The sequence below is a fragment of the Schistocerca cancellata genome, chromosome 8 (assembly GCF_023864275.1).
Source record: "Schistocerca cancellata isolate TAMUIC-IGC-003103 chromosome 8, iqSchCanc2.1, whole genome shotgun sequence".
Lineage (NCBI taxonomy): Eukaryota > Metazoa > Arthropoda > Insecta > Orthoptera > Acrididae > Schistocerca > Schistocerca cancellata.
The window spans coordinates 67,999,543-68,026,387 of NC_064633.1; the positions used below are offsets into that span (position 1 = coordinate 67,999,543).

The 26,845-nt window shown below is 41.0% G+C and overlaps 1 protein-coding gene across 3 annotated transcripts in view; it reads left to right on the forward strand.

The window, feature by feature from the left end:
• Positions 1 to 15,533: 15,533 nt before the first annotated feature.
• LOC126094891 (60S ribosomal protein L21) overlaps positions 15,534 to 26,845 on the forward strand; it is a 29,392-nt gene continuing 18,080 nt past the window's right edge. Inside the window, exons 1-2 of one of the 3 annotated variants that reach the window (XM_049909528.1) lie at positions 15,534 to 15,673; positions 15,892 to 16,031. In XM_049909528.1, coding sequence (XP_049765485.1) covers positions 15,903 to 16,031 — 129 coding nt within the window. In that variant the 5' untranslated portion in view covers positions 15,534 to 15,673; positions 15,892 to 15,902. The other 2 variants (XM_049909530.1, XM_049909529.1) reach the window with 2 other exon arrangements.

The following is a 26,845-nucleotide window of genomic DNA, read 5'->3' on the forward strand; positions in this document are numbered from 1 at the left end:
TACTTGGATCAAACAGCCAAAATTATAACAAAGATTCTTGAAGGGAAAATGGGGGGGGGGGGGAAGCAGACACAAGCATCTCCCGTATACACAAAAAAACAAATTCTTTAAAAATAAAACATCCTGTGAAATCTGGCACACGTAAATTAACAATTAATGGCACATGCAAGCATCCTCAGCTTAACTAATTTTCAAGAATGAACTGGTACCTCGCTGACACTGCACCATGTGGGTGATTGAGACCAACGGCTAATTTCTTTGTACTCGCCCCTCTGTTTGTTCTTGTTTTCCATTCTATACAATAGTTCACATGTACAACCTATTATTTACCAAAGCAGTTAGGACGAGTTGCTTGCAAATGGGGGTTATAATGAATCAAAAGATCCGTAAACAAAATTTATGAAATGGCCTAAAAATTACGTCACACGCTTAGAACCTTAAGTAACTCACACAAAACACATGCATATCCTAGCAGGTTTCACCCAGAATCGTCGTCTAAATTACTCATCAGCAGTTACGGCCACGTGTTAAGCTAACTAGGCGGGGTGAGGCCCCAGGCTACTTTAAAATTGCAAAACGCTGCTGCTAAGAGTGGAACTGTACAATTTTTTGTGCTATTGCTGCTCTTATGTGCTGAAGGTACCAACTGATTGCAGCACTATAAATGGATAACGTGGGCTTCCATGCTAACCTCTGGAAAATAGACCCTAACTGAAAACTTTCACCATTCAGGCAAAATTTCTCAAAAAGGAACGGACGAAACGACATGCTAACTAATTGCACCCTGAAAAAGAGCGGATTAATAACAGCGTAACACATAATACCTCATCCCACGGTAAAACTGGCGGCAAAGACGGAGATCGCCCTTGATTCCATCTGCTCAATTCAAAAGCTACCCCCAGAGAGACCCTATCATGGCGGCCCTCAACGGCCGTTCTCTTACATGGAGGGGAGGGGAACCTGTTACCAAGCCCAAACTACCCTTGGCAAACAGGTGCATCATCGCTGCTTTTATTCCAAGTTTATGTTGCCACTAACTGATCTACAGAGTGACCACATCTCTACCTTGATACTACCAGCAGACAAACTCTTAATACAAACCCCAAAGTTAATTAACCCAAGGCAACACAGAGGGATTAAGGAAAGGAAGAGCATTTATGTAATTAGGAATTAAGTAAACAGATAGTCCATTTCTTCACTCGAGTTATAACATTTCTTAAATTAAAAAAATGGTGAAAGTATCATAAACATCTACAGTATTCAATATAAACCACCAAAAAAACTAATTATAAAGAGATGGAACAAGCTGTTTCCTCTCAGTACATTCAGTAATGAGTTAAAACAAATAATTATTATAGTAGTAAGTAGGGTAACTGAAAACGAGTGGTGTGAACCATGATAGTGTTATGGTGCTGCGGGCACACTTACAATTTGTCCCGGTGAGCGAACCTTCGGGTAAAGTCTGGCACAAATAGGCCAGCACTGCGGCTATGGCGACATTAAAATGATTGGAGCAGAAGCACCTGGAACCCTCCGCCTCACATCACCTTGATGCTTCCAGACATTACGACACCGCAGCTGTATAAAGCCCACCGTGCTGTCGCAGTCATTCAGTGTGGATAGCTTCATTCAGTGCATGCTGCAGACATGTTTAGTATTCCAACTTTAGTGTCTAGTGGACTATTTTATTTGACCATATTTTATTCGTTTACTTTAGTCTCTTAGTGTATTGTGAATTAAGTTTGCAATGGATAAATTTGTTACCAAAAAGGCGAGCTTGGAAGTTGGTGATACTGCAAGTCCACCTCCAACAATTATTGTGTCATCAACTGCTTCGTCGTCTTCAGGCAAGAACTGTTCACAGCAGAAACCTGGACAATCTGGTAAGCAAGATGTTTTCAGAAGTCCTAGTTGATCAAATGTACATGGCTAGAATATGAAGCATCTACCAAACGTTTTTTTTTCAAAACCTGCAAAGAGGCAGATGCTAAAAGTCTATTACAATTTTCTTCAAAAAAGAAGATGCAATTACTTCCACAGGGTTTTCTAACTGGAAAAAGGCTTTGGAAAGAATCTGTCTTCACGAATATACGTTTAAGCATAAAGATGGTGTTCTGAAACTAAATACTATCACTAACCGAAGTGTGGCCTCCCAATTGAATTAACAGTTAGACAGTGATATGAAGAGAGGCCATTTAGCTCTTGAGACAATTTTTACTACTGTGCAATTTATATGCCAACAAGAACTAGCAATTAGAGGGCATGAAGATGTAAACTCAATTTTTTTCAGTTCTTGGAACTCCGGAAGAATGACATACCTAGGTTTAAAGATTGGTTAGGGTGCTCGAGGTATAAGTGGACAGCCCATGATATTCAGAACGAGATTATTGATCTACTAGGAACGTCTGTTTTGAGAAAGGTATTGGCTTCAATCAGGAAGACTGAACATTTTTCTATTATCGTTGACAAAACAAGTGATTCTTTGATTAACGAACAAGTGTCATTTTGTATTTGTACTGTCAATGATTCCTTAATCATCAACAAAAACATTATTGGCTTATATGAGACCCCAACAGTGAAGCTCAAACTCTGTTTAGTATTTTAAAAGACGTTTTTGCTGGTCCTGATTTGTCAATGGACAACTTCAAAGGACAGTGCGCTAATGGTGTCTCAAGTATGACAGGTAAGTTCAAAGGACTAAAAAAGTTAGTTTTGGATACACAACCAAAAGCATCTTATGTGCACTACACTGCTTACAGTTTAGACTTGGCAGTTCTAGACAGTCTCCGCCATCTTAGGTCTATGAGGGATATTACGGCTTTAGCCAAGGACTTAACAAACACCATAAGGGAATCCAAAAAAAGGATGTGACTTTTCAGAAACATACGCTGTGAGAGCGCCAATGACCAAGCTGGTCTATGACCCCTTTCCCTGACTCAATGGACTGTGCGAGCTTCTAGTGTCTTGAGAATACTGAAAAACTTCAAAGAACTTTTTTGAAACATTTTCTGCAGAGGACAAAACAGAGGCAGGCTACAAATGTGCAGGCTACCTTGAGTCAATGTTACAATTCAAGACATTTCTTTTTATGTCTTTATTACCATGCAACGAACCCAGTAGAGGATATCAATGAAAAAATTCAGTGCCCTCATCTAAGTGTTGCAGACCTGGAAAAAAAATCTGGAGACTTGATTTGTATATTGAATGGAAGGCGTCATAGTTTTGAACACGTTTGGGAATTGTGTTTAAAAGAAAAACCTTCATAAGTTGATGATCCTTCGCTTCCTCGGAAGCAAAGTATACCAAAGAATATTCCATACCAAAGAAGTATCAAAACAACGAAATCAGCACACCACACATTTTCAGAACCCCAAAGGAATACTACAAAGCTATTTACATTGAAGTTTGTGAAATGGTACAATCTTCCATTACTGATCGGTTTGCTTCAACTGGAGTCACACAGGTCATTGCACTTGAACAAGAGTGTTTGCTTTTAGTAAACAAGGGTGAAACATAGTTGAAAAATCAGCTGAGGTTTTCAAAAATGACCTAGACATTTAGAGACTGCACTCACATTTGAATATGTTAACTGATATCGCTAATAAAAAACAACTAGTCTTTAAAAAACAAGCATGATGTAAGAAAGTACATTACACAAGAACCTACAGTTGGAGAAATGTTATGTGAAGTGGTGAAGTGCATTAAGCGTCTCCAAGCAGTTCCAATAATGACAGCAACAGGAAAATGGTCATTTAGCGCCTATAGATGTCTGAAGTCATATCTCCGATCAGCAATGGGACAGAAGCGATTGAACAACTTGGCTGTTCTTCATGCCCACCGAGATGTTTTGGATGAATTGGATTTCTGACAAGTCATCAACGACTTCATATTCAGTAATCCAGTCAGACGCTCAACATTTGCACTTTCTAAAGACACTCTAACCCTAATAATGGCATTTACAGCAATATTAAAAATCTTTATAAAATAGAGAATTAAATACATACATAATTTTCAGTTTTGAAATATTAGTACTAGTTTAGTACTGTATTACTATAGTACTGTATTATTTATTTTCAAATACTTAAATAGTATTAGGATGTAAGGCCCAATTAAAACCCGTTATTTACATAGTGTTTCACTGAAAGTATTGGGCATTCTGTATTAGCTTTATTAACTGTATTAAGCCATAGGTGCAACCACAATGGAGGGGTATCTGTTGAGAGGCCAGACAAACATGTGGTTCCTGAAGAAGGGCAGCAGCCTCTTCAGTAGATGCAGGGATGATTGACTGATCAGAACTTTTAACACTGACCGAAACGGCCTTGCTGTGCAGGTACTGCGAACGGCTGAAAACAAGGGGAAACTACAGCCATAATTTTTTCCCGAGGGCATGCAGCTTTACTGTATAGATAAATTATGATGGTGTCCTCTTGGGTGAAATATTCCAGAGGTAAAATAGTCCCCCATTCAGATCTCTGGGTGGGGACTACTCAAGAGGACGTTGTTATCAGGAGAAAGAAAACTGGCGTTCTACAAATCGGAGCATGGAATGTCAGATCCCTTAATCAGACAGGTAGGTTAGAAAATTTAAAAAGGGAAGTGGATAGGTTAAAGTTAGATATAGTGGCAATTAGTGAAGTTCGGTGGTAGCATGAACAAAACTTCTGCTCAGGTGAATACAGGATTATAAATACAAAATCAAATAAGGGTAATGCAGGAGTAGGTTTAATAATGAATAAAAAAATAGGAGTGCGGGTAAGCTACTACAAACAACATAGTGAACGCATTATTGTGGCCAAGATAGACACAAAGCCCACGCCTACTACAGTAGTACAAGTTTATATGCCAACTAGCTCTGCAGATGACAAAGAAATTGATGAAATGTATGATGAAATAAAAGAAATTATTCAGATAGTGAAGGGAGACGAAAATTTAATAGTAATGGGTGACTGGTGGGAAAAGGAAGAGAAGGAAACGTAATAGGTGAATATAGAATTGGAGTAAGGAATGAAAGAGGAAGCCACCTGGTAGAATTTTGCACAGAGCATAACATAATCATAGCTAACACTTGGTTCAAGAATCATAAAAGAAGGTTGTATACATGGAAGAAGCCTGGAGATACTGGAAGGTATCAGATAGATTATATATAATAGTAAGACAGAGATTCAGGAACGCCGGCCGGAGTGGCACTACAGTCTGGAACCGCGTGACCGCTACGGTAGCAGGTTCAAATCCTGCCTTGGGCATGGATGTGTGTGATGTCGTTAGGTTAGTTAGGTTTAAGTAGTTCTAACTTCTAGGGGAGTGATGACCTCAGAAGTTAAGTCCCATAGTGCTCAGAGCCATTTGATTCAGGAACCAGGTTTTAATTTGTAAGGCATTTCCAGGGGCAGATGTGGACTCTGACCACAATCTATTGGTTATGAACTGTAGATTAAAACTGAAGAAATTGCAAAAAGATGGGAAACTGAGGAGATGGGACCTGGATAAACTGAAAGAACCAGAAGTTGTAGAGAGCATCAGGAAGAGCATTAGAGAACGATTGACAAGAATGGGGGAAAGAAATACAGTAGAAGAAGACCGAGCAAGGTGGCGTAGTGGTTAGACACTGGACTCGCATTCGGGAGGACGACGGTTCAATCCCGCGTCCGGCCATCTTCATTTAGGTTTTCCGTGATTTCCCTAAATCGCTCCAGGCAAATGCCGGGATGGTTCCTTTCAAAGGGCACGGCCGACTTCCTTCCCCGTCCATCCCTAACCCGATGAGACCGATGACCTCGCTGTCTGGTCTCCTTCCCCGAACCAACCAACCAACCAGTAGAAGAAGAATGGGCAGCTTTGAGAGATGAAATAGTGAAGGTAGCAGAGGATCAAGTAGGTAAAAAGACGAGGGCTAATAGAAATCCTTGGGCAACAGAAGAGATACTGAATTTAATTGATGAAAGGAGAAAATACAAAAATGCAGTAAATGAAACAGGCAGAAAGGAATACAAAAGTCTCAAAAATGAGATCGACAGGAAGTGCAAAATGGCTAATCAGTGATGGCTAGAGGGCAAATGTAAGGATGTAGAGACATATATCACTAAGGGTAAGATAGATACTGCCTACAGGAAAATTAAAGAGACCTTTGGAGAAAAGAGGACGACTTGCGTGAATATCAAGAGCACAGATGGAAACCCAGTACTAGGCAAAGAAGGGAAAGCAGAAAGGTGGAAGGAGTATATAGAGGGTCTATACAAGGGCGATGTTCTTGAGGACAATATTATAGAAATGGAAGAGAATGTAGATGAAGATGAAATGGGAGATGTGATACTGCATGAAGAGTTTGATAGAGCACTGAAAGATCTAAGTCGATGAGTAGACAACATTCCATTAGACAGCCTTGTGAAAGCAAGGCCTTACAAAACTCTACCATTTAGTGAGCAAGATATATAAGACAGGCGAAATACCCTCAGACTTCAAGGAGAAAATAATAATTCCAATCTCAAAGAAAGCAGGTGTTGACAGATATGAAAGTTATCGAATTATTAGTTTAATAAGCCACGGCCACAAAATACTAACACGAATTCTTTACAGACGAATGGAAAAACTGGTAGAAACCTAGCTCGGGGAAGATCAGTTTGTGTTCCGCAGAAATGTTGGAACACGTGAGGGAATACTGACCCTACGACTTATCTTAGATTCTATATTAAGGAAAGGCAAACCTACGTTTCTAGCATTTGTAGACATAGAGAAAGGTTTTGACAATGTTGACTGGAATACTCTCTTTCAAATTCTGAAGGTGGCAGGGGTAAAATACAGGGAGCGAAAGGCTATTTACAATTTGTACAGAAACCAAATGGCAGTTATAAGAGTCGAGGAGCATGAAAGGAAAGCAGTGGTTGGGAAGGGAGTGAGACAGTGTTGTAGCCTATCCCCAATGTTATTCAAAATGGTTCAAATGGCTCTGAGCACTATGGGACTTAACTTGTAAGGTCATCAGCCCCCTAGAGCTTAGAACTACTTAAACCTAACTAACCTAAGGACATCACACACATCCATGCCCGAGGCAGGATTCGAACTTGCGACCATAGTGGTTGCATGGTTCCAGACTTATAGCGCCTAGACCCGCTCGGCCACCCCGGCCGGCAATGTTATTCAATCTGTATATTGAGCAAGCAGTAAAGGAAACAAAAGAAAATTACGGAGTGGATATTGAAATCTATGCAGAAGAAATAAAACCTTTGAGGTTCGCCGATGACATTGTAATTCTTGTGTAGTGAATTGGCAGGAGCCAATTCACGGGGTTTGGAGGAAGCCGAAATGCACGCGTTTAATTACACGCTGACTGGCGTGAGGTCTGGAACAGTTAAGGGAAATTATAGTAGCAAATAAAGTACGAAGCTCTTGGAATACTTAACTTTAATCCACAATTGGAGAACATCGGTCTGACGGTACAGGCATCCATAGATACATAGCAAAGGATAAATGGCGCCTGCTAGGTCGTAGCAAATGACGTAGCTGAAGCCTATGCTAACTATCGTCTCGGCAAATGAGAGCGTATTTGTCAATGTAGCTTCGCTAGTAAGTCGGCTGTACAACTGGGGCGAGTCCTAGGAAGTGTCTCTAGACCTGCCGTGTGGCGGCGCTCGGTCTGCAATCACTGATAGTGGCGACACGCGGGTCCGACGTATACTAGCGGACCGCGGCCGATTTAAAAGCTACCACCTAGCAAGTGTGGTGTCTGGCGGTGACACCATATTCCTCCCCCGAAAATCGGCGAACGGTTGTATTATAAGGCTTCCGCCCGTCGTGGGGAGGACCCCATGTTGGCGTATGCGACGAGGTGGGGAGCCTAACAACAGGCGAGGCTGTGCCACCCGCACCCGGCCATTCGGTCCGAGGGGAGCTAGGAAACGCCTGAAAACCTAGTCCAGGGTGCACGCCAACATGCGGTGTATGCGCCCGTAGATAAGCAGGAGGGGCTGAATGGTCGACCTCCATCGAGTCGGAGCACCCGACTGGCGAAGACGACAGATGGTCCGGAGTGGGCCAGAGTTCCATGGCGGAGGACAACTGGTCACGGGAAGCGATCGGCGGCGCGTGACCCAGGGAGGCGTCCGGCGGTTGCAGCGACGCGTCCACTGCGGGCATCGCGGCGGGAGAACAGGCGGCGGCGGCGGCGCGTCGCCATGGGGCAAAATGGAAGGCAGCGTCGGTAACACCTGGCGATGAGGCGAGCCAGTAGATGGGTCCCCAGGGCGCTGACCGGACGGCACCATCGCTGAAAGCAGACGGGGAGCGGCAGAACCCGTGCGACGACAGAGGCGCAGCTGATTGAGATGCCGACGCACCTCACCAGAGGCCCCCAAAACCAGATACATCGCGCGGCCGAGGCAGCGAAGAATGCGCCCTGCGAGCCAACGCCGTGAACCGTGATAGTTGCGATAGTATACAACGTCGCCTGGAGCAAAAGCGGGAGTCTGCCGCTGCACAGCAACCTTATGCGGCGGATGCAGCAAAGACATCACGGTTCGATGAGGGCGACCATGAAGCAACTCAGCCGGCGAGCGACCATCGCGGGGCTGAGAGCAATACGAGGACAAAAAAAAAGCAACAACGCGTCCTCCCGAGAATGTGACTCTTTCAATTTCAACATCTGTGACTTGAAAGTCCGGACCAATCGTTCAGCGGCACCGTTTGATTTAGGCGAAAACGGCGCGGATGTCAGATGTTGAATACCATTGGCCTTGCAGAATGACTGAAAATCTGCGGACATGAATTGTGGGCCATTGTCGGAAACAATAGTCTGTGGAAAACCTTCAATGCAAAAGATAGCAGACAACGCTTGGATTGTGGCAGAAGACGTCGTGGATGACATCCGGACAACAAAAGGAAAATTACTGAAGGAATCGACAACAACCAACCATCGAGCATTCCAGAATAGACCAGCAAAATTGATGTGTAAGCGTTGCCAAGGGGAAGTGGCTGGCGGCCATGCAAAGAATTTCCATGGTGGTGCGGATTGTTGTTCGGCACACACCGTGCAAGAAGAGCACATATTCGTAATCGCAGCATCGATTCCGAACCAAGTACAGTGCTGACGAGCAAGTTGTTTCGTACTCACTATACCCCAATGTCCTTGCGGAGAAGCTTTAAGACAGAGGACTGTAACGAACGTGGGACCACGACACTGAACTGATCATTATCAGAACGCAACAGCAAAACACCACGTCGAACAAAAAGTCTCTCCTTGTGAGCAAAAAATCGGCGAACCAACGGATCCTCGATCCGTGACTTTGACAAGGGCCACTGTGTAGCAACAAAACGCAAAGCGGTAGCAAGGACAGGGTCAGCTGCTGTGGCTGTAGCTACACGACGAAAATCAATCGGATACGATTCGACCACATCATCGGTTTCCGAATCAATGAACATGCAAGCAAGTTCGGAAGAATCGAATGCTCTATCCTCAGCAACAGGCAAATGGGACAACGCATCGGCGTTTCCGTGCTTAGCAGTGGACCGATAGAAGATATCGTAGCGGTACTGCGAGAGGAAAATAGACCAGCGAATGAATTTCTGCGCTGTACGTGGAGGTACAGGCTTGTTCGGATGAAAAAGTGATGTCAAAGGTTTGTGGTCTGTGATGATGGTAAAGTGACGACCATGCAAGAAATCATGAAACTTTGTAACACCAAACACGAGAGCCAAAGCTTCTTTCTCTATCTGTGTATAATTTCTTTGCGCAGACGAGAGCAATTTGGACGCAAAGGCAATAGGGCGGTCATGCGAGCCATCTTTGTGCGCAAGCACAGCAGCGATCCCGAAATTCGATGCATCTACCATCAACAAAAGGGGTTTCTGGGGATCGAATGGCGTAAGGCAAGTATTAGGAAGCAACGCCGATTTCAACTGGCGAAAGGCGCGTTCGCATTCCGTCGACCAGACGAACGGAACACCTTTACGGCGTAAGCGATGAAGCAGAGCTGAAATGGAAGAGGCATGTGGGATATATCTCTGGTAGTAATTTATTTTACCCAGCACACTCTGTAGCTGCTTCAAATTCTGCGGCGAAGGCAAGTCTTGTATGGCACGGAGGTGCTCTGGACTGGGATGTATGCCTTGGGCATTGAGTACATGTCCCAGATATGGCAATTCACGAGCAAAAAACACACATTTGTCCTTCCGCAAGCGAAGACCATTGTGTCGTAAGACCTGAAATAATGTTCTGAGATTGGCTAAATGTTCTTCTTCCATCTTTTCGGGGATCACAATATCGTCCAGATAGTTTGCTGCAGTAGGGACCGACGCACAAACAGTTTGTAAATATTGCTGAAACAATGCAGGGGCGGATGCACACCCGAATGGCAGTCTTTTGAATCGATACAAACCAAGATGCGTGTTGACCACCAATACGCACTGGGATTCTTCGTCCACCGGTATTTGCAAGTACGCATCTGCTAGGTCCAACTTAGGAAAATAGTTACCCGGGCACAGTTTGTCAAAAAGGTCTTCCGGGCGGGGTAAAGGAAAAGTTGCCGTCACTAGTTGTGGATTCACTGTTGCCTTGAAGTCCACACAAAGTCTCAATTTTCCGGAAGGTTTTTGCAAAATTACTAAGGGTGATGCCCAGAGAGAAGCCTGTACACGTTCAATCACACCTTGTGATTCCAAATCGCGTAATGTTCTTGCGACCTCATCACCCAATGCGTGGGGAACATTGCGCGCTCTGAAAAATTTCGGTTGCGCGTTTACTTTCAGCTCCATAGTTCTCATAGTTCTCATAGTTCTTAGCACAACCAAGGCCCAGTGCAAAAATGTCTGCAAATTCTTCACATAGACGAGAAACACTGGCTGAAGGCACAGTCTGGTTCACTGATAGGACCTGATTGACTATAGACAAGTTAAACAACTGAAATAAATCTAAACCAAACAAGTTCACTGCAGAAGAAGAACGAAGGACGTAAAAAGACACAAGTTTTGTTTGTCCCTTGTATGTGGCAAGAAGGCTGCACTGTCCTAACACAGAGATCTTGTGACCTGAATATGTAGTTAGCTTAACGTTTGCGGCACGCAACGGCGGTTTGCCCAGCTGTTTGTACGTGTCGTGATTGAGTAGTGAAACTGCAGCTCCGGTATCAAGCTGGAACGGTATCACTTTTCCGTCAAAGTCCAAATCTACAAAAAGTTTATTGTCCTGCTGAGGACAAGAGCGACTGTCTCGTGCAACGTGAACAGAGACTGGTGCAGAATCACTTGCTACGTGACGGGATTTCCTGCGACGTCGACGCACACTATTTGTGGGATTAACACAGTCACTGTTAGAGAGAGTAGCACTGGGTGGAGTGGCATGAACTACATGAATGTCCATGGGCGAAGGTTCACGAGCCCGAGTATTCTTGGTGCGATTCCGGCGTGAAGCAAAGGGCCTGGAATGGTTATGAGTGTCCGATCGGAGCTTTTTCTGGCAAATACTTTGAACATGGCCTTTTTTATTACAGAAAAAGTAAATAGCTTGGCGTGATGGGCAATTCTCACGGGAATGTCTAGTAGCACAACGCGGGCAGGATTTCACTGCATTGGATTGCGCACGTGGCTGCGCGGAAGGGCGCGAGGGCTGTTTACAGTTCTGTGCAGCTCGTCCGGCGGGCCGGTTAATGTGACACATGGCTGGCGAAGTTTCAAATCATTCCTGAGCAAAGTCAAGTGTGTCCTGCCGATTCAATATGTGTATCACCTGTTGAAGGGAGGGATTGACTAGTTTCAAAATCTGTTCCCGTATACGAACATCAGAAACGTTCTGTGCAATTGCATCACGCACCATAGTATCTGAATAAGGGAGTCCACATTGACACTCAAAAGCACAATCCCCAGTAAGGCCTTGAAAAGTTGCAACCCACTCCTGATTAGTCTGACCGGCCATATGTTTTGTACAAAAGAACGTATACCTTTTTGCAACTACATTGACTGATTCTTTGAAATATGCATCTAATGCAAACAAAATTTCTTCGTAGGACAGAGTTGCTACGTCGCGTCGGGGAAACAATTGCACTATCACGCGGTAGGTGGCCACTCCTACACAAGAAAGGAGATAAGGCTGCCGCTCGTTACCTTGAATTCTGTAGGTGGCGAGATGGAATCCAAATTGGCGTGACCACTCCATCCAGCTTTCCATTGCAGCATCAAATGGACGAAAAGGTGGTGCAACTGCGTGTTGTGGCTGCAGTAGCGGTGGAGCTGCGGCTGCCGCATCGTTTAGCAGTGCACGTTGACCCTGGATGAGCTGTCCAAGGGCATCCAATAAGGCCTGCGTCTGCTGATTCTGCAAGCGATAAAATTCGGACAGTACGTCTGGAGATTGTAGCGAAGCCATGACACAACTAAATTAGGGCAAACGCAAGACAAATGCTAAATCCTCGTTGCCATGTGTAGTGAATTGGCAGGAGCCAATTCATGGGGTTTGGAAGAAGCCGAAATGCACGTGTTTAATTACACGCTGACTGGCGTGAGGTCTGGAACAGTTAAGGGAAATTATAGTAGCAAATAAAGTACGAAGCTCTTGGAATACTTAACTTTAATCCACAATTGGAGCACATCGGTATGACGGAACAGGCATCCATAGATACATAGCAAAGGATAAATGGCGCCTTGCTAGGTCGTAGCAAATGACGTAGCTGAAGCCTATGCTAACTATCGTCTCGGCAAATGAGAGCGTATTTGTCAATGTAGCTTCGCTAGCAAGTCGGCTGTACAACTGGAGCGAGTCCTAGGAAGTGTCTCTAGACCTGTCGTGTGGCGGCGCTCGGTCTGCAATCACTGATAGTGGCGACACGTGGGTCCGACGTATACTAGCGGACCGCGGCCGATTTAAAAGCTACCACCTAGCAAGTGTGGTGTCTGGCGGTGACACCACATCTTGGACCTGGAACAGCAGTTGAACGGAATGGACAATGTCTTGAAAGCAGGATATAAGATGAACATCAACAAAAGCAAAAGGAGGATAATGCAATGTAGTCGAATTAATTCGGGTAATGCTGCCGGAATTAGATTACGAAATGAGACACTTAAAGTAATAAAGGAGTTTTGCTATTTGGGGAGCAAAATAACCTGATCACGGTCGAAGTAGAGAGGATATAAAATGTAGACTGGAAATGGCAAGGAAAGCGTTCCTGAAGAAGAGAAATTTGTTAACATCGAGTATAGATTTAAATGTCAGAAAGTCATTTCTGAAAGTATTTGTATGGAGTGTAGTCATGTATGGAAGTGAAACGTGGACGACAAATAGTTTAGACAAGAAGAGAATAGAAGCTTTCGAAATCTGGTGCTACAGAAGAATGCTGAAGATTAGATGGGTAGATCACATAACTAATGAGAAGGTATTGAATGGAATTGGAGAGAAGAGAAATTTGTGGCACAACTTGACAAGAAGAAGGGATCGGTTGGTAGGGCATATATCACATAACTAATGAGGAGGTATTGAATAGAATTGGAGAGAAGAGAAATTTGTGGCACAACTTGACAAGAAGAAGGGATCGGTTGGTAGGGCATATATCACATAACTAATGAGGAGGTATTGAATAGAATTGGAGAGAAGAGAAATTTGTGGCACAACTTGACAAGAAGAAGGGATCGGTTGGTAGGGCATATTCTGAGGCATCAAGGGGTCACCAGTTTAGTATTGGAGGGCAGCGTGGAGGGTAAAAATCGTAGAGGGAGACCAAGGGATGAGTACACTAAACAGATTCAGAAGTATGTAAGTCGCAGTAGGTACTGGGAGGTGAAGAAGCTTGCCCAGGATAGAGTAGCATGGAGAGCTGCATCAAACCAGTCTCTGGACTGAAGACCACACAACAACAAAGCATTAACTTTGATACATTGTTTTCATTTAATGAACCCTGAGCCTTATTCAAAGTAAGCTTAAATGAGATATTTCACTTATTAATCAAAGTGCTATTACTGTGCGGCAGCAATATTTTGTTTTATTTTTTTAATGATAATTTAGGATTTATTTAAACATAATTTCAGTCCTTTCAGAGCTATATATTCACTGCTCTGTAATAGTCTATAAGCATGATTATTACTGTAAATTAAATCAGGTTTTTACGAAAATACCGTACGTGTTTATGTTTTGTTTCTTTTTTCAAAGCTTGTTGAGTTTCCTGGAGTGTCGAGTTATCGAGAGTCCAGTTTTCGGGGTTCTAATGTTGATCTTATGACTCTAAAATGCTTAAGAAACTGTAAAACTCACTATTTTTCATCTAAAATCTAGAAAATTTCCCGGGGCAAGATCCCCAGTAGCCCCCCCCCCCCCCCCAAATATTTTTTATAAGTCGGCTCACCTGCCCCTGTCAGAAATCCAGCTGTGTGTGGCCAACTAAATGGCGAATTGTGTATACCAAACAGTACGTCGACACGACGTCAGTTCGTTTCGCATAGAACCGAATAGTGTATGTGAGGTTATAGGGTATCATCTGCGATATAAAAGTGAGAATATAGTATCAGAGTCAAGGAACTGCTATGATAAATTTTATTAATCACCGAAGCAAACTTCATAACGAAATTTCTTGAGCGACTTTGAAATGGCTCTGAGCACTATGGGACTTAACTACTGAGATCATCAGTCCCCTAGAACTTAGAACTACTTAAACCTAACTAACCTAAGGACATCACACACATCCATGCCCGAGGCAGGATTCGAACCTGCGACCGTAGCGGTCACGCGGTTCCAAACTGACGCGCTTGAACCGCACGGCCACACCGGCCGGCGCGACTTTGAATGCTAAACTCATGAGAAGTGAAACAGCATTTCAAACCACGACATTTATTTACTAGAGAAAAAATATATACACAAACACATCAAACAAAATTTGCGAGCAAAACGTACTGGTCTTTTTATCTTATCCACTAATTTTCTTTGCTGCGCAGCAAGCTGGTACATAAATAAATTTATTTTTCTTCCTGAATGAAGCTGTCCCTTTTACTTAAAATAGGTTATTAAATCAAAATTTCTTCATCATTTTGAGTTATTATTTATACATAGTGAAAGCATCGAATCTATACCGTTAATGTAAATCCTGAGTCACTCTTAGGCTCGCATACATCTGGCCTCTGATATGGAAGAGCACACAGTGTAAAAAAATATTCGAATCAGCATGGAACATTTGCAATGTGCCATGAAAGCGAAGCAAAAGGAGACTCAAAAGTGTAACATCCTCAACTGTATTGTAAGAGAGCGCTTCGAAAATAGGTTAACTTACTATGTTAACAAACGACAACACCTTTTCCCTTACTATCGTCAACTTCAAAACCTTAATCTTGACATTCCGTTCTGTGTCGTACCGTTTCGTTGACGACTTGCGTGAATGCCTCCAATTTAAATACCGTGGTTCTGTCCCGTTTCGCTTTGTGGAGTGTGAGTCGATTTCTAGGCAATCACGGTGAAGGCGCGAAAGATGATTTTTACTTTACATTCTGAAATGTTATAAAATTATTGGTAGTACAGCATCATAAAAAATATAATCTACTCTATCGCTTAGCCCGGTGAAGTTTGTAATAAAACGACAATAGTAAAATCATTGCACACAAGTTGGAATATTCTCGCTGATTCGCTGGTATGTACCAAATTCAGAGATTTTAATGCAATGTGCGTCTCTTTTCTACAGAGGTTTCGTTGTTCTTTGGAGGCACGGGTGAGGTATGGATAGAGAAGAATTTGTGTAGGATTGGAAAATGTGTTTTAGATCATAAACTTTTAATTTAGTGTTGTTGATTTTAGTTTGTAGTGATATAAGAAAATATTTTTATGGATTTTAAGTAAAGCAAACTTCGCTTTTATTCGTAAGTGTGTTGACATGCTGTGCTGCTTGCCACGTGATTGAAATTTGTACCAAAATTGTCTTTTATATTTGGTAGGTTAGCCCACAATGACGAACTCTAAGGGTTATAGAAGAGGAACAAGAGATTTGTTTTCTCGAAAATTCCGGAGGCATGGTACAATTCCATTATCTACATATTTGGAAGTGTACAAAGTAGGAGATATTGTTGATATTAAGGTGAGTACGGTTTGAAAGAACGTAGAAGCACATGTTTTTGTAGTCTAGCGAAAAGTCTTCTTTCAGAAATAGATATGTATTAGGCATTTTTAGTATGGATAACAGTCTAGACCTCACCGCGTTTTTCAGATGTGATCACATTTTAACGAGCTTACTTGCTTCACAGAATATTTGTATTACAAGAAGTGTTAAACTGCAATGAATGTGAAATTTGATATTAGTAATTCTATGCTGTGCGTGTTAACTTCTGTGTGATGGAGAATTATTGCACGAAAATTTCTGGAAATATTCCTTATTTCATCTTCAGGCAGAGAGATCAGTTCACATTGCTGTGTAATTTCCTTTTGATAAAGGACACAATAGTTTATTTGCTGTGTGTGGATTATAAGATAGCATTTCTCTGTTGAAGTTTGGAAGGGTTGTAGGGAGTGCATCTCAATAGTCTTGTCTTCCACTTCCTTCTTCTACGGTCGACACCATTTGGTATCAACTCACTATTGGCAACTTCTGTAGTTCACCATACCAGACATTCCCTGAAAAGTGTGCCAAGTTACATGTAATCTAACACCAAGTTCATATTTTCATGCCAAGACTTTCCAGCCAACTGATGTGTAACAGCATTATTTGGTTGAATTAATGTCTCTTTTGACTTGTATACACATAACATATTGCGTGAAGTTGTACAAAGGCAAACAAGACAACGGCCATTATTCTAGGTACAATGTATATGTCATTCTCCACTGACATTAAAGGAACAATACATGGATTTTTAAGTACATATAGTTTTTCCATATGGAATTAATTCATTGACACATATCTTGTTCAAATGCCAATAGCACTAGACATATTGAGAAACTGGACATGTTGGACGCTCTCTGTGTGAAAGCGAGTTTGAAATGAGAAGTTCAGAATTTGTAATGTTTGGGCTTTTGCTATATAGTAGTTCACGACGTATAGGATGGCAGCCCTATCATTTTCTGTGTATTCCCAACCATTAGCTGCTAGCAGCCAATAAGGTTCATTCTCTCTCAAAGTGGTTAGCTCCGTGTTGCAAACTAGACTTTGAGAATCTGTCTCCCATATGCTGCACTATTGCCAAATTTTGCAACAACGCAGATTCATTCACAGAGTGACTGAATTATTCACTCATGTTGATGTTACTTTTTTATAACTGTGTAGTTGTGAATGTGCATCTGTAAACATTTTATTGCGTTTTCAAAATGACGGCAATGAGCTTGAAGTTCCTCACATGCAACTTTAATTAATTAGCTTGTCTATGAAGTATTGTCTTAGTTGGGTGACTGGATTTGTGGATTCCTGTCATAAAGGTCACAGTATGTAGTAATTGATGAAAAATTGAGAAAGAAGTGATACATGGCGTTTTCAAAAAAGTGTCATAGGCCTTTTGCTGTTCCTGATCTAATAGACAAATTAGGAAACAGTCTGGGCAGCTATCTGTTTGCAGATGCTGTGACTAGAAGGAATCCTTAAAATTTTGGTTTATGGGATAAAACACAGATCAAAAGGTTGTAAATTTACCGAAGCACTTAGGGATTACAATTACGGATAACTTAAATTGCAGCTATCAAATGGATAATGTTTGGAAAGCAAACCAAAGAGTATGGTTTATTGGTAGAACACGTAGAAAATGCAACATGTCTAATAAAGACTACTTACACCAAACTTTCCTGCTCTGTTCTGGAATATTGGCATCTGGTGTGGGATCCACAGCAGATAGGATTGATTGAAAAAGTTTAAAGAAAGGCAGATCATTTTGTATTATCGCGAAATGAGGAGAGGCTTCCACGGGTATGATATGCTAAGTCCCTCTACATAGGGAGGAATGATTGCCCATAATAAAAATAAGAGATTAGACCTTGCACAGAAAGTATTTGTTTTTCCTGTGTGCTTGTAGAGTGGAACAGTAGAGAAATAGTGTGATGGTTTGGCGAAACATTTGCGGGGCATTTAATTGTGAATTGCAGAGTAATTATAGATTTAAATGCTTCACAAGCAGCCGAGTTTTGTGTCTCCCATTTATAACTTCTTAAATGTGAATCTGAAAGCAAGACTTCTATTTTTGAACTTTTGAAAACGCAAGAGTGAACTGCAGACGAATGGGTCAGTAAGATAACTCTAGAGACCAGTAAATAAAATTTTCAGAGCTGTAGAAATCTCAGGAAAATTTGTTTTAGTGTCAGATGGAAAGCATAGAAATCTCAAGAAACCTGCAACACACAGGTTGTTTTGACAGCGATATTTTTAAGCACTGCATGTTTAAAATGTATACAAGAAGGGAATGCCCGACATCACAAAAACTCATTACAATGATGCCTGAGCAAATTGGCTTCAAATGTAGCAATTCATCAATGCAGTGAATTTTAAGACATTGGTTTCAAACTTCAATGAAACATGGGTGAATCTGAATCATCCCATGGATACCTATTTGAAAATGAGTGATAGTACTGTAGTTATAAAGTTCCCATAGAAAAAGGCTCTGGGATACTTATGCTGGATGCTGGCTCTTCCTTGGATTTGGTTCCTGAGAGTAAATTTGTTTCTAGGTGTATGAAAAGTTGTAGTAACTACCATTCGGGAATGAGTGCTGTCACTTTTAAGAAGTTCTTCATTGAAAATTCTTCCCATACCTTGCTTCAAAGTCAATCGTAATTAAAATGCCAGTTATTCATTTCTTACAGAGAAAAGACTAAAGTATGAGCACAAGGAAAGGGATATTGTGCTCTGGCTGAAAAATATCCTAGACAATGTAAGCGGACTTGTGCAGACCTCCTGCCACTTGTTAATTTATAAAAGTCACGCAGCAAAATGTACATATTTGACTTTCTTGCATGTGGATGTGGTCACACAGTTTTGCGTTTGCCCACATATCGCTGTCCTTATAATCCGATAAAAATAATTTGTGCGCGAAAAATTCAGAGTAGGTATTAGAATCCATGGAGAAGAAATAACTTTGAGGTTCGCCAGTGACATTGTAATTCTGTCAGAGACAACAAAGGACTTGGAAGAGGAATTGAACGGAATGGACAGTGTCTTGAAAGCAGGATATAAGATGAACATCAACAAAAGCAAAACGAGGATAATGGAATGTAGTCGCATTAAGTCAGGTGATGCTGAGGGAATTAGATTAGGAAATGAGACACTTAAAGTAGGAAAGGAGGATTGCTATTTGGGGAGCAGAATAACTGATGATGGTTGAAGTAGAGAAGATATAAAATGTGGACTGGCAATGGCAAGGAAAGCGTTTCTGAAGTAGAGAAATTTGTTAACATCGAGTATAGATTTAAATGTCAGGAAGTCGTTTCTGAAAGTATTTGTATGGCATGTAGCCATGTATGGAAGTGAAACATGGACGATAAATAGTTTGGACAGGAAGAGAATAGCTTTTGAAGTGTGGTGCTACAGAATAATGCTGAAGATTAGATGGGTAGATCACATAACTAATGAGGAGGTATTGAATAGAATTGGGGAGAAGAGGAGTTTGTGGCACAACTTGACAAAAAGAAGGGACCGGTTGGTAGGACATGTTCTGAGGCATCAAGGGATCACAAATTTAGCATTGGAGGGGTAAAAATTGTAGAGGGGGACCAAAAGATTAATACACTAAGCAGATTCAGAAGGATGTAGGTTGCAGTAAGTACTGGGAGATGAAGAAACTTGCACAGGATAGGGTAGCATGGAGAGCTGCATCAAACCAGTCTCAGGACTGAAGACCAGAACAGCATAGCTATGTGGGTAATAAACCAAAACATTCAAGATAGACACTGAAATGCTTGTGCAGGAAGCAATAGAAAGCATCCCTGTTCAGTGTGGTCACACTGGGTGCAGCATGCCAAACAGTTTCAGAAAAAAGGCTTTGACGGGAGGGTGAAGATGGATAAAAGCCTTCTACCTATCATCCTATATTTACTATCAAATGGTTCGGACATGGACTCAGATAGCTGGTGGTATTACAGTGTAGATATTGAAACAAAGTAAAGTAATGATCTTTCTTGGTTTCAAAGACTCATGGTTTAAAAAGGTTTCTGTCACCATATCAGTTGCTTGTATAGTATATGAGAACTTCATGGCTTTTATTGATAAGGAATATTTAGCCTATTAATTACTCAGACAATATTTTTCAGCATACTGCACAAGGAGAAATTAAACTTTTCCCAGCATGTTGTATACTCTACTTGCTCGCAAGAATGCGGCTGGATAAATTCTCCAAAAACTCCAATATTTCGGCAAATAAACCCCTGTCATTTACGAGGCATGAATTAGAAAATGCATTGAAATGATAGGGAAGGTTAGCTGTGATACCAGTTAGCATTCTGTTGAGCTATTCATAGAAGATGGTTAATTGTTTTGCTTGCTCAGTGGTTCATAATGTGTTCTCCCACTGTAATGTCAAATGAATTAGCTTAAACTCCTAATACCTCTTAACATGGAAAAAATAACGTACTGACAATTTTTATGATAGTTGTTCCTGCTAGTCTTTGCCGCTAGTCAGTCTTTTTCTATGCATACTGATTTACACTGAACTACAGTGAGTCACACACACATATGTGCATTATACACATTTTAAAAAATATGTAGAGTACAAGCAGTTATCAAACAAATATAATGATTGAGTTTGAAGTTTATTTAGCTGTGTATTATATAGTTATATAGCCCACGTTGCAATAAATGGCAATTATTGCAACCATTTTTTTAAATTTAGCTGTGTATTATATAGTTTTACTTACGTAGCCCAAATTGCAATAAATGGCACTTAGTGCAACCATTTTTGATGATTTTGTTGTTAGACAATTGTTGTTTTGAGAAGTTGGGCTTGACATCTTCACAAAGCTCCATTAGCTGTTCTCACCTTTTGACGTCACATGGATAGTTGCTGTGGAGTAGTAGATACACCATGAAAATGTGAAATAACATTTCTCTCATGTAGATTACTGATCAAATTCGGTTTTAAAATCTATTATTCCATTATAGAGTTGAACGTATAGTACAATGTATCAAAGGCAGCAGCAACACAGTTCAGCAATATGGACTTTGTTTGCCTGCACTCTGCCACCATGCATGTGCAGATGTCGTCCCCTCCACACTTCCTTATTGCTGTGCCTCTATGCACGGAAGCATCTTTGTACTTGACGCAGGCTGTAACATTATACTTGACCTGCGTTAACAATATATAGCTGATAAATATGTCGGAGGAGACTTGGTAAGACAGGACGAAGAGGAAAGGTTCTCATCCTGTCCTTTAAGTCTTCCCCGATCCCAGTTCTTGGTGACTTTTCCAAAATCTACTCCTTTTCCTAAACCTCTCCAGTCGTTTTCCATATCCATCTGCTGGAAGGAGGAGCCACTGGCTCTGAAAGCCTGCATAGGTGTAACCTTTTGTGTGCATTTTCTGCTGCCACTTGGTGAGTAGGATTTCTGTCTGTCCAATTACATTAAATTGTCAAAAATTGATTTTCTTCCTTATGGCTTATAAATAGTATCAGTGAGTGACAAAATTGTATGTTACCAAAACCAATGAGATCAAATTTATCATAATGTCCATATAGGAAGTTAATGAGGAAAGTGGTAAATGGCAGGAGTAATTCTGGACTTCTTCGGTTAACATTTTGTATCACTGCTGCTCATAGTATTTTATGATCACATCAAGAAATGGTGACCATCAATGGCAAGTAGAAATATTGAGCAACTCAACGAGAGCAAAGGTGTCACAAAGTGTTGCAGGTGAGCAAACAGTAAAGCATGAAATGTGTGTTCAGTGCAAAGGTGTGAAGATTACGAAGGTGCCTGTGCACAGTTAAGACAGTCAGAAAACAGTTGGTATCAGTCACAATACATTTATTTGAGCAAACCTAAATGGACAAAAGCATAATATGAAAGATAGGTGATCCACAAGTTGCAGTTAATTTGCATGTTAGCAGCATAATGACATTTCTCGTTAACAGCTGTTCATTAGCTGCTTCTTGATGTAGAGACACATTACCAGTGTGTGTGTTATATTGCAAACAAGTACATATTGTAAAATTTAACTTGAGATTGGAGTATATTCTTCATTCTGTTATCAGTTGTGCAGGTATGTCATCTTATGCCATATAATTGTTGCATGTTAGTACCCACATATATTAGTATGAATAGATTCAATCAATTGCAGATAATCCATACTCTCATGTGGGTTAGATAATTTGATATTAAACAAATGCATTATTGTATATTAGCTGTCGTAATGCAGTTTCCATGCTGATAATATAACTGGTCATAGATGTGCCAAATATTCCTCCTGTTGGAGAGATATGCACTAGATAAGAGGAATTTGAGCTGGACAAATCTGTTGGCCATTAGAGCAACTGTGTTGGTGCTTTTTCCCAGTAACAATCAAGTAATAGGGTGAGCTTTGTTGTGTGTTTCATGTGGATGTTGCTGTTGCTATCACGTGTAGAACTCTTTCTTGCAAATTAATTTGTTCTCTCCTAGTCTGTCATCCCTCTATATTATGATAAAATTCCTTAATTTATGAGTGACACATTTTTTGGTCCTGGCAATGCCAAAAATTTGTCCAGTGCATACCAGCTCCAATAAGTGTCACCAGTTTGGTTGTTCCATGTAAAGTTTACCAGTGGCCCTCACCTGACTATCTCCAATTGTAATGAACTTTTGTGCATATTTGTCAATTAGAATCGAACAAGACTACCGTATTTACTCGAATCTAAGCCGCACTTTTTTTCCGGTTTTTGTAATCCAAAAAACCGCCTGCGGCTTAGAGTGCAAAGTAATCGGAAGTTCTGAAATATGTTGGTAGGTGCCGCCACAACTAACTTCTGCCATCGAATATATGTAGCGCTACACAGGCATGCTTTACAGGCACAAAGATAAATACTGGCGCCAAAACCTCTGCGTCAGTAAATAAATTTAAAAAAAAAAAGATGGAAGACGAGCTTTTTTCTCCGACCCGAATTTCGACCACTGCATTTTCATACATTATCCAACGAAGTAAATACAAATTCCGTATTGTTCATCTTCGAATGTAGCAGCTTTTCAATGCACTACGAAAATCCGACTGGCAAGACCGTTTGCGATGTTTGTCAGTATGGCCAATTCTACGTTCTGTTTTTTTTTTTCTACCTGTGAGAAGAGATGGTTGCTAATAGGAACTTTTGTGAATTCTGAATCACATGCAGTATTCTCTTCACCATAAGAATAATACGAATATAAACATTTTGCCATGTATTCTTTCGTGTTTGCTGCTATCTCATTTAACTCCTGTCTGCCTAATAAACTACGAAACTAGAGTGAGACAACACAAACACGGAAGTATACACATATGTCATGTTCATATTCGTATTATTCTTATGCCTAATAGTGATACAGTCAGAAATGAAGCGCGCGCGGCAATTGACTAGATTTTTAAATCTAAGGTGACTCTAATTTCTGTGCAAAAAATAATGTACTAAAGAGGCGTCTGCAAAGATTTTCAAACGGAGAAAAATTGTCGCTAAACTCTCGTTCAGAACATCTTCTATCATACGCAGTTTATTATTTGGTTCTTGTTGATCATTATCGAAGAAAGCAGCAGTGTAAATAACAACAAATAGCAGTCTCTTACCATTGTTACGCTTCTGAGACAATTACTCTCTTTTTTTTATTATTGTAAGTGGCGGTAGGACGCACAAAAGCAAACCATGCCGAGAGCGGCGACAGGTCGTGAACATTCATTATCGGAATGCGACAAACAATGCATGACACAGTACAGTAATGCATTTTCAGCTTAGAGTGACGAAAACACCTATAACAAAGAGAAAGGCAATTATCAGATCAAAGAAAAATAAGCAATCAATTCAAACCAGACGAAGCACGTGAAAAACGAAGGGTACTCGTATAAATAAGGACGGAGCGCCTGACGCATAGCAATGGCTACCTGGTAAAGCTTAACTGCTAAGCTTACGGCTCGAACCAAACTACTGTAGCTGTATCGTCATTCATTCGACCTGAATTGTGTCTCATATTACAGTGGACCAACTTTGTTTCGATTTGGAGGTGCGGCCTAAAACTTTTCTCTCCCTTGAATTTCGAGTCTCAAATTTCAGCTGCGGCTTAGATTCGGGAAATTTTTTTTTCCTTTATTTCAAGTCTCATTTTTCTGGTGCGGCTCAGATTCGAGTGCGGCTTAGATTCGAGTAAATACGGTATGCATAAATTCAAGATTTCAAAAGTCTTCCATTGAAGGATGGCGGGAGGGATTTGCAAAGAATTATGAAAGGACTATGCCAGTTTTGGCTGGGTTTAAAATTACCTAAAACTTGGAACTATTAGCAGTGTAAAGGTTATATTTGGATTAGATCTTAAACTTTTTTGGGTTTCATTGCCAAAATTTCAAAGCTGCAAGTTTTCGTACATGAGGTTAAATATGGGGAATCATTGATAATTTTTGAATAATTTTGTGACTGCAATAATTTTTGGCAAAGAAAGTATATCTAGTGTTCTTCAGTAATTCCACAGTGAAATTACTATCAATTCTACCACAAGCAAATGTGATGACACATATCAGTAGTTAATTTTTTTTCTCTCTGTCTGATTGTAAAATTCTCGGATAATTGCAAGGAGTGGGTATCTGAATTGGTAAAATTTTTATGTATCAGTAGTGGACTTCATGACATTAGCAGAACAAACCATACTGCAAACGGTGTGAGGTGTTTAATGTGTGAAACTGTACATTTTTGGATTACAAACGTATAAGTATCATTTCCGTCAAATACACCCTGTTAGCTTCTGAAACACTGAAATTAAGATGGCTGCTGTCAGCCAACTATAGAGTGCACAGCAGACACAATCTACTCAGCCAATTACAACATGAATTTTCGTTGTGCACACACTTATTAATATATATACGGGGATGTGGTTGGGCTGGTATGTAAGAGTGCGGCTTAACTTGCCGTGGTTGAAGGATTGTTTGCAAGAAACATTTATCACCCCACCCAGACTATCACAATTTCCATGTTGCTATTTTTGAGGGCGTGGTTAGACTGGAACAAGAGCATAGCCGGAATTACGACAAAATGCCTGGTTGTGGTGACAGACTAATCTGTAGCAATGACAAAGGTCTATGTTAGGTGGGAAGGTAATAGTTTGGTTATAAGTTGGAGCTAATGAATGTGAAACGAAAAGGTCTGGTTTTGGGGACAGACTGACCTGTATGTTAGGTTGGAAGGTAATGGTTTGTGAATTGGTGAAACCAACTAATGTGAAAGTAATGAACTTGATTGTGGTGACAGACTTCTCTTTGCTTGTGGCGCAGCAGGGAAATGTATAATCCCACTTGGCATGAATAGTCAGCTACTTTCCCAAATGCCACAATTTGCAAGGATGTAGATAGGCAGCAAACCAGGAGCACAGCTTCAGTTTGTGAAGCCAACTTTGTTGTAACCTAGATTATAAATTTGTTCCAGGAAACACTCAATTTTTAAGCAGTTACAGCATATCCCTAGTAGTGGTCACTCCTTTTGAATCAAATGTCATGTTAGTGTTGGACCAGTGCCGATACCTTATTGAGCACTAATGTGTTGTGTGAAATTTGTGTTTATTCGAAGGCGGGTATCATTATAATTCAATAATGAAAAAAAGAGCCACAGATGCCTTCTATGTGAAGTTCCATGTTATAGATAAAGCAAAACTTAATTATTGTTGTGGTTGGTGCAGACAACTTACTACCATGAGCAATGAACTGCCCCTTATGCAACGCGCCATATAACTTTCTACCGAACGAAGAGTGCTCAGATGTGTACTTTGTTTGGTAATTTGCAAATGAGAGTCTGAAAAATCGTGGACGTCTACATCTACATAGGTACCCTACAAACCACTGTATGGTGCATGGTGGAGGGTACCCTGTACCACTACTTGTCATTTCCACCCCTGTTCCACTCTCAAATGAGCGAGGGAAAAGTGACTGTATGTAAGCCTCCACATGAGCTGTAATTTCCCATATCTGTGTGGTGCTTATGTGTGAAATATGTTGGCGACAGTGGAATTGCTTGGCAGTCAGCTTCTAATGCTGGTTCTCTAAATTTGCTCAATAGTGTTTCTTGAAAAGAACGTCGCTTTCCCTCCAGGGATTTTTATTTGAGATCCTGAAGCATCTCTGTAGCATGTGTTGTTCAAAGTTACAATTTAACAAATCTAGCAGCCCATCTCTGAATTGCTTTAATGTCCTCCTCCTGTCTGCCCTGGTACAGATACCAATCACTTGAGCTATAATCAAGCCTCCTACACGCGGTCTCCTTTCCTAAAATTCTCCCAATAAACCGAAGTCGCATTAATAGCCCGTAATGGGACACCAAGTCAGGTGCTTTCTGGAAATCCAGAAATATGGAACCTGTCTGTTGGCCTTTATCCATAGTTCTCAATATATCATGTGAGGAAAGGGCAAACTGAGTTTCGCACGAGTGATGCTTTCTAAAACCATACTGATTTGAAGACATAAGCTTCTTAGTCTCAAGAAAGTATATTATATTTGAAATGAGAAAATGAGGATTCGGCAGCAAATAGAAGTTAGGGATGTCAGTGGCGTAGTGTGGTTGTAAAGGTTGGTGAGACTGTGCAGTTGTTATAGGGAGACGAAATAATACCATAAACAATTTAAACAAATGAAACAAAATGCATCAAACTACTACTACTACTACTACTGCTGCTGCTGCTGCTGCTGCTGCTGCTGCTGCTGCTGCCGCCACCAATTGTTCAAGAAACGATGACAATTTTGGAGAACTCCAGCATCGAGAGAGAAGCAGCACTTATATTTTCTTCTACCCAAG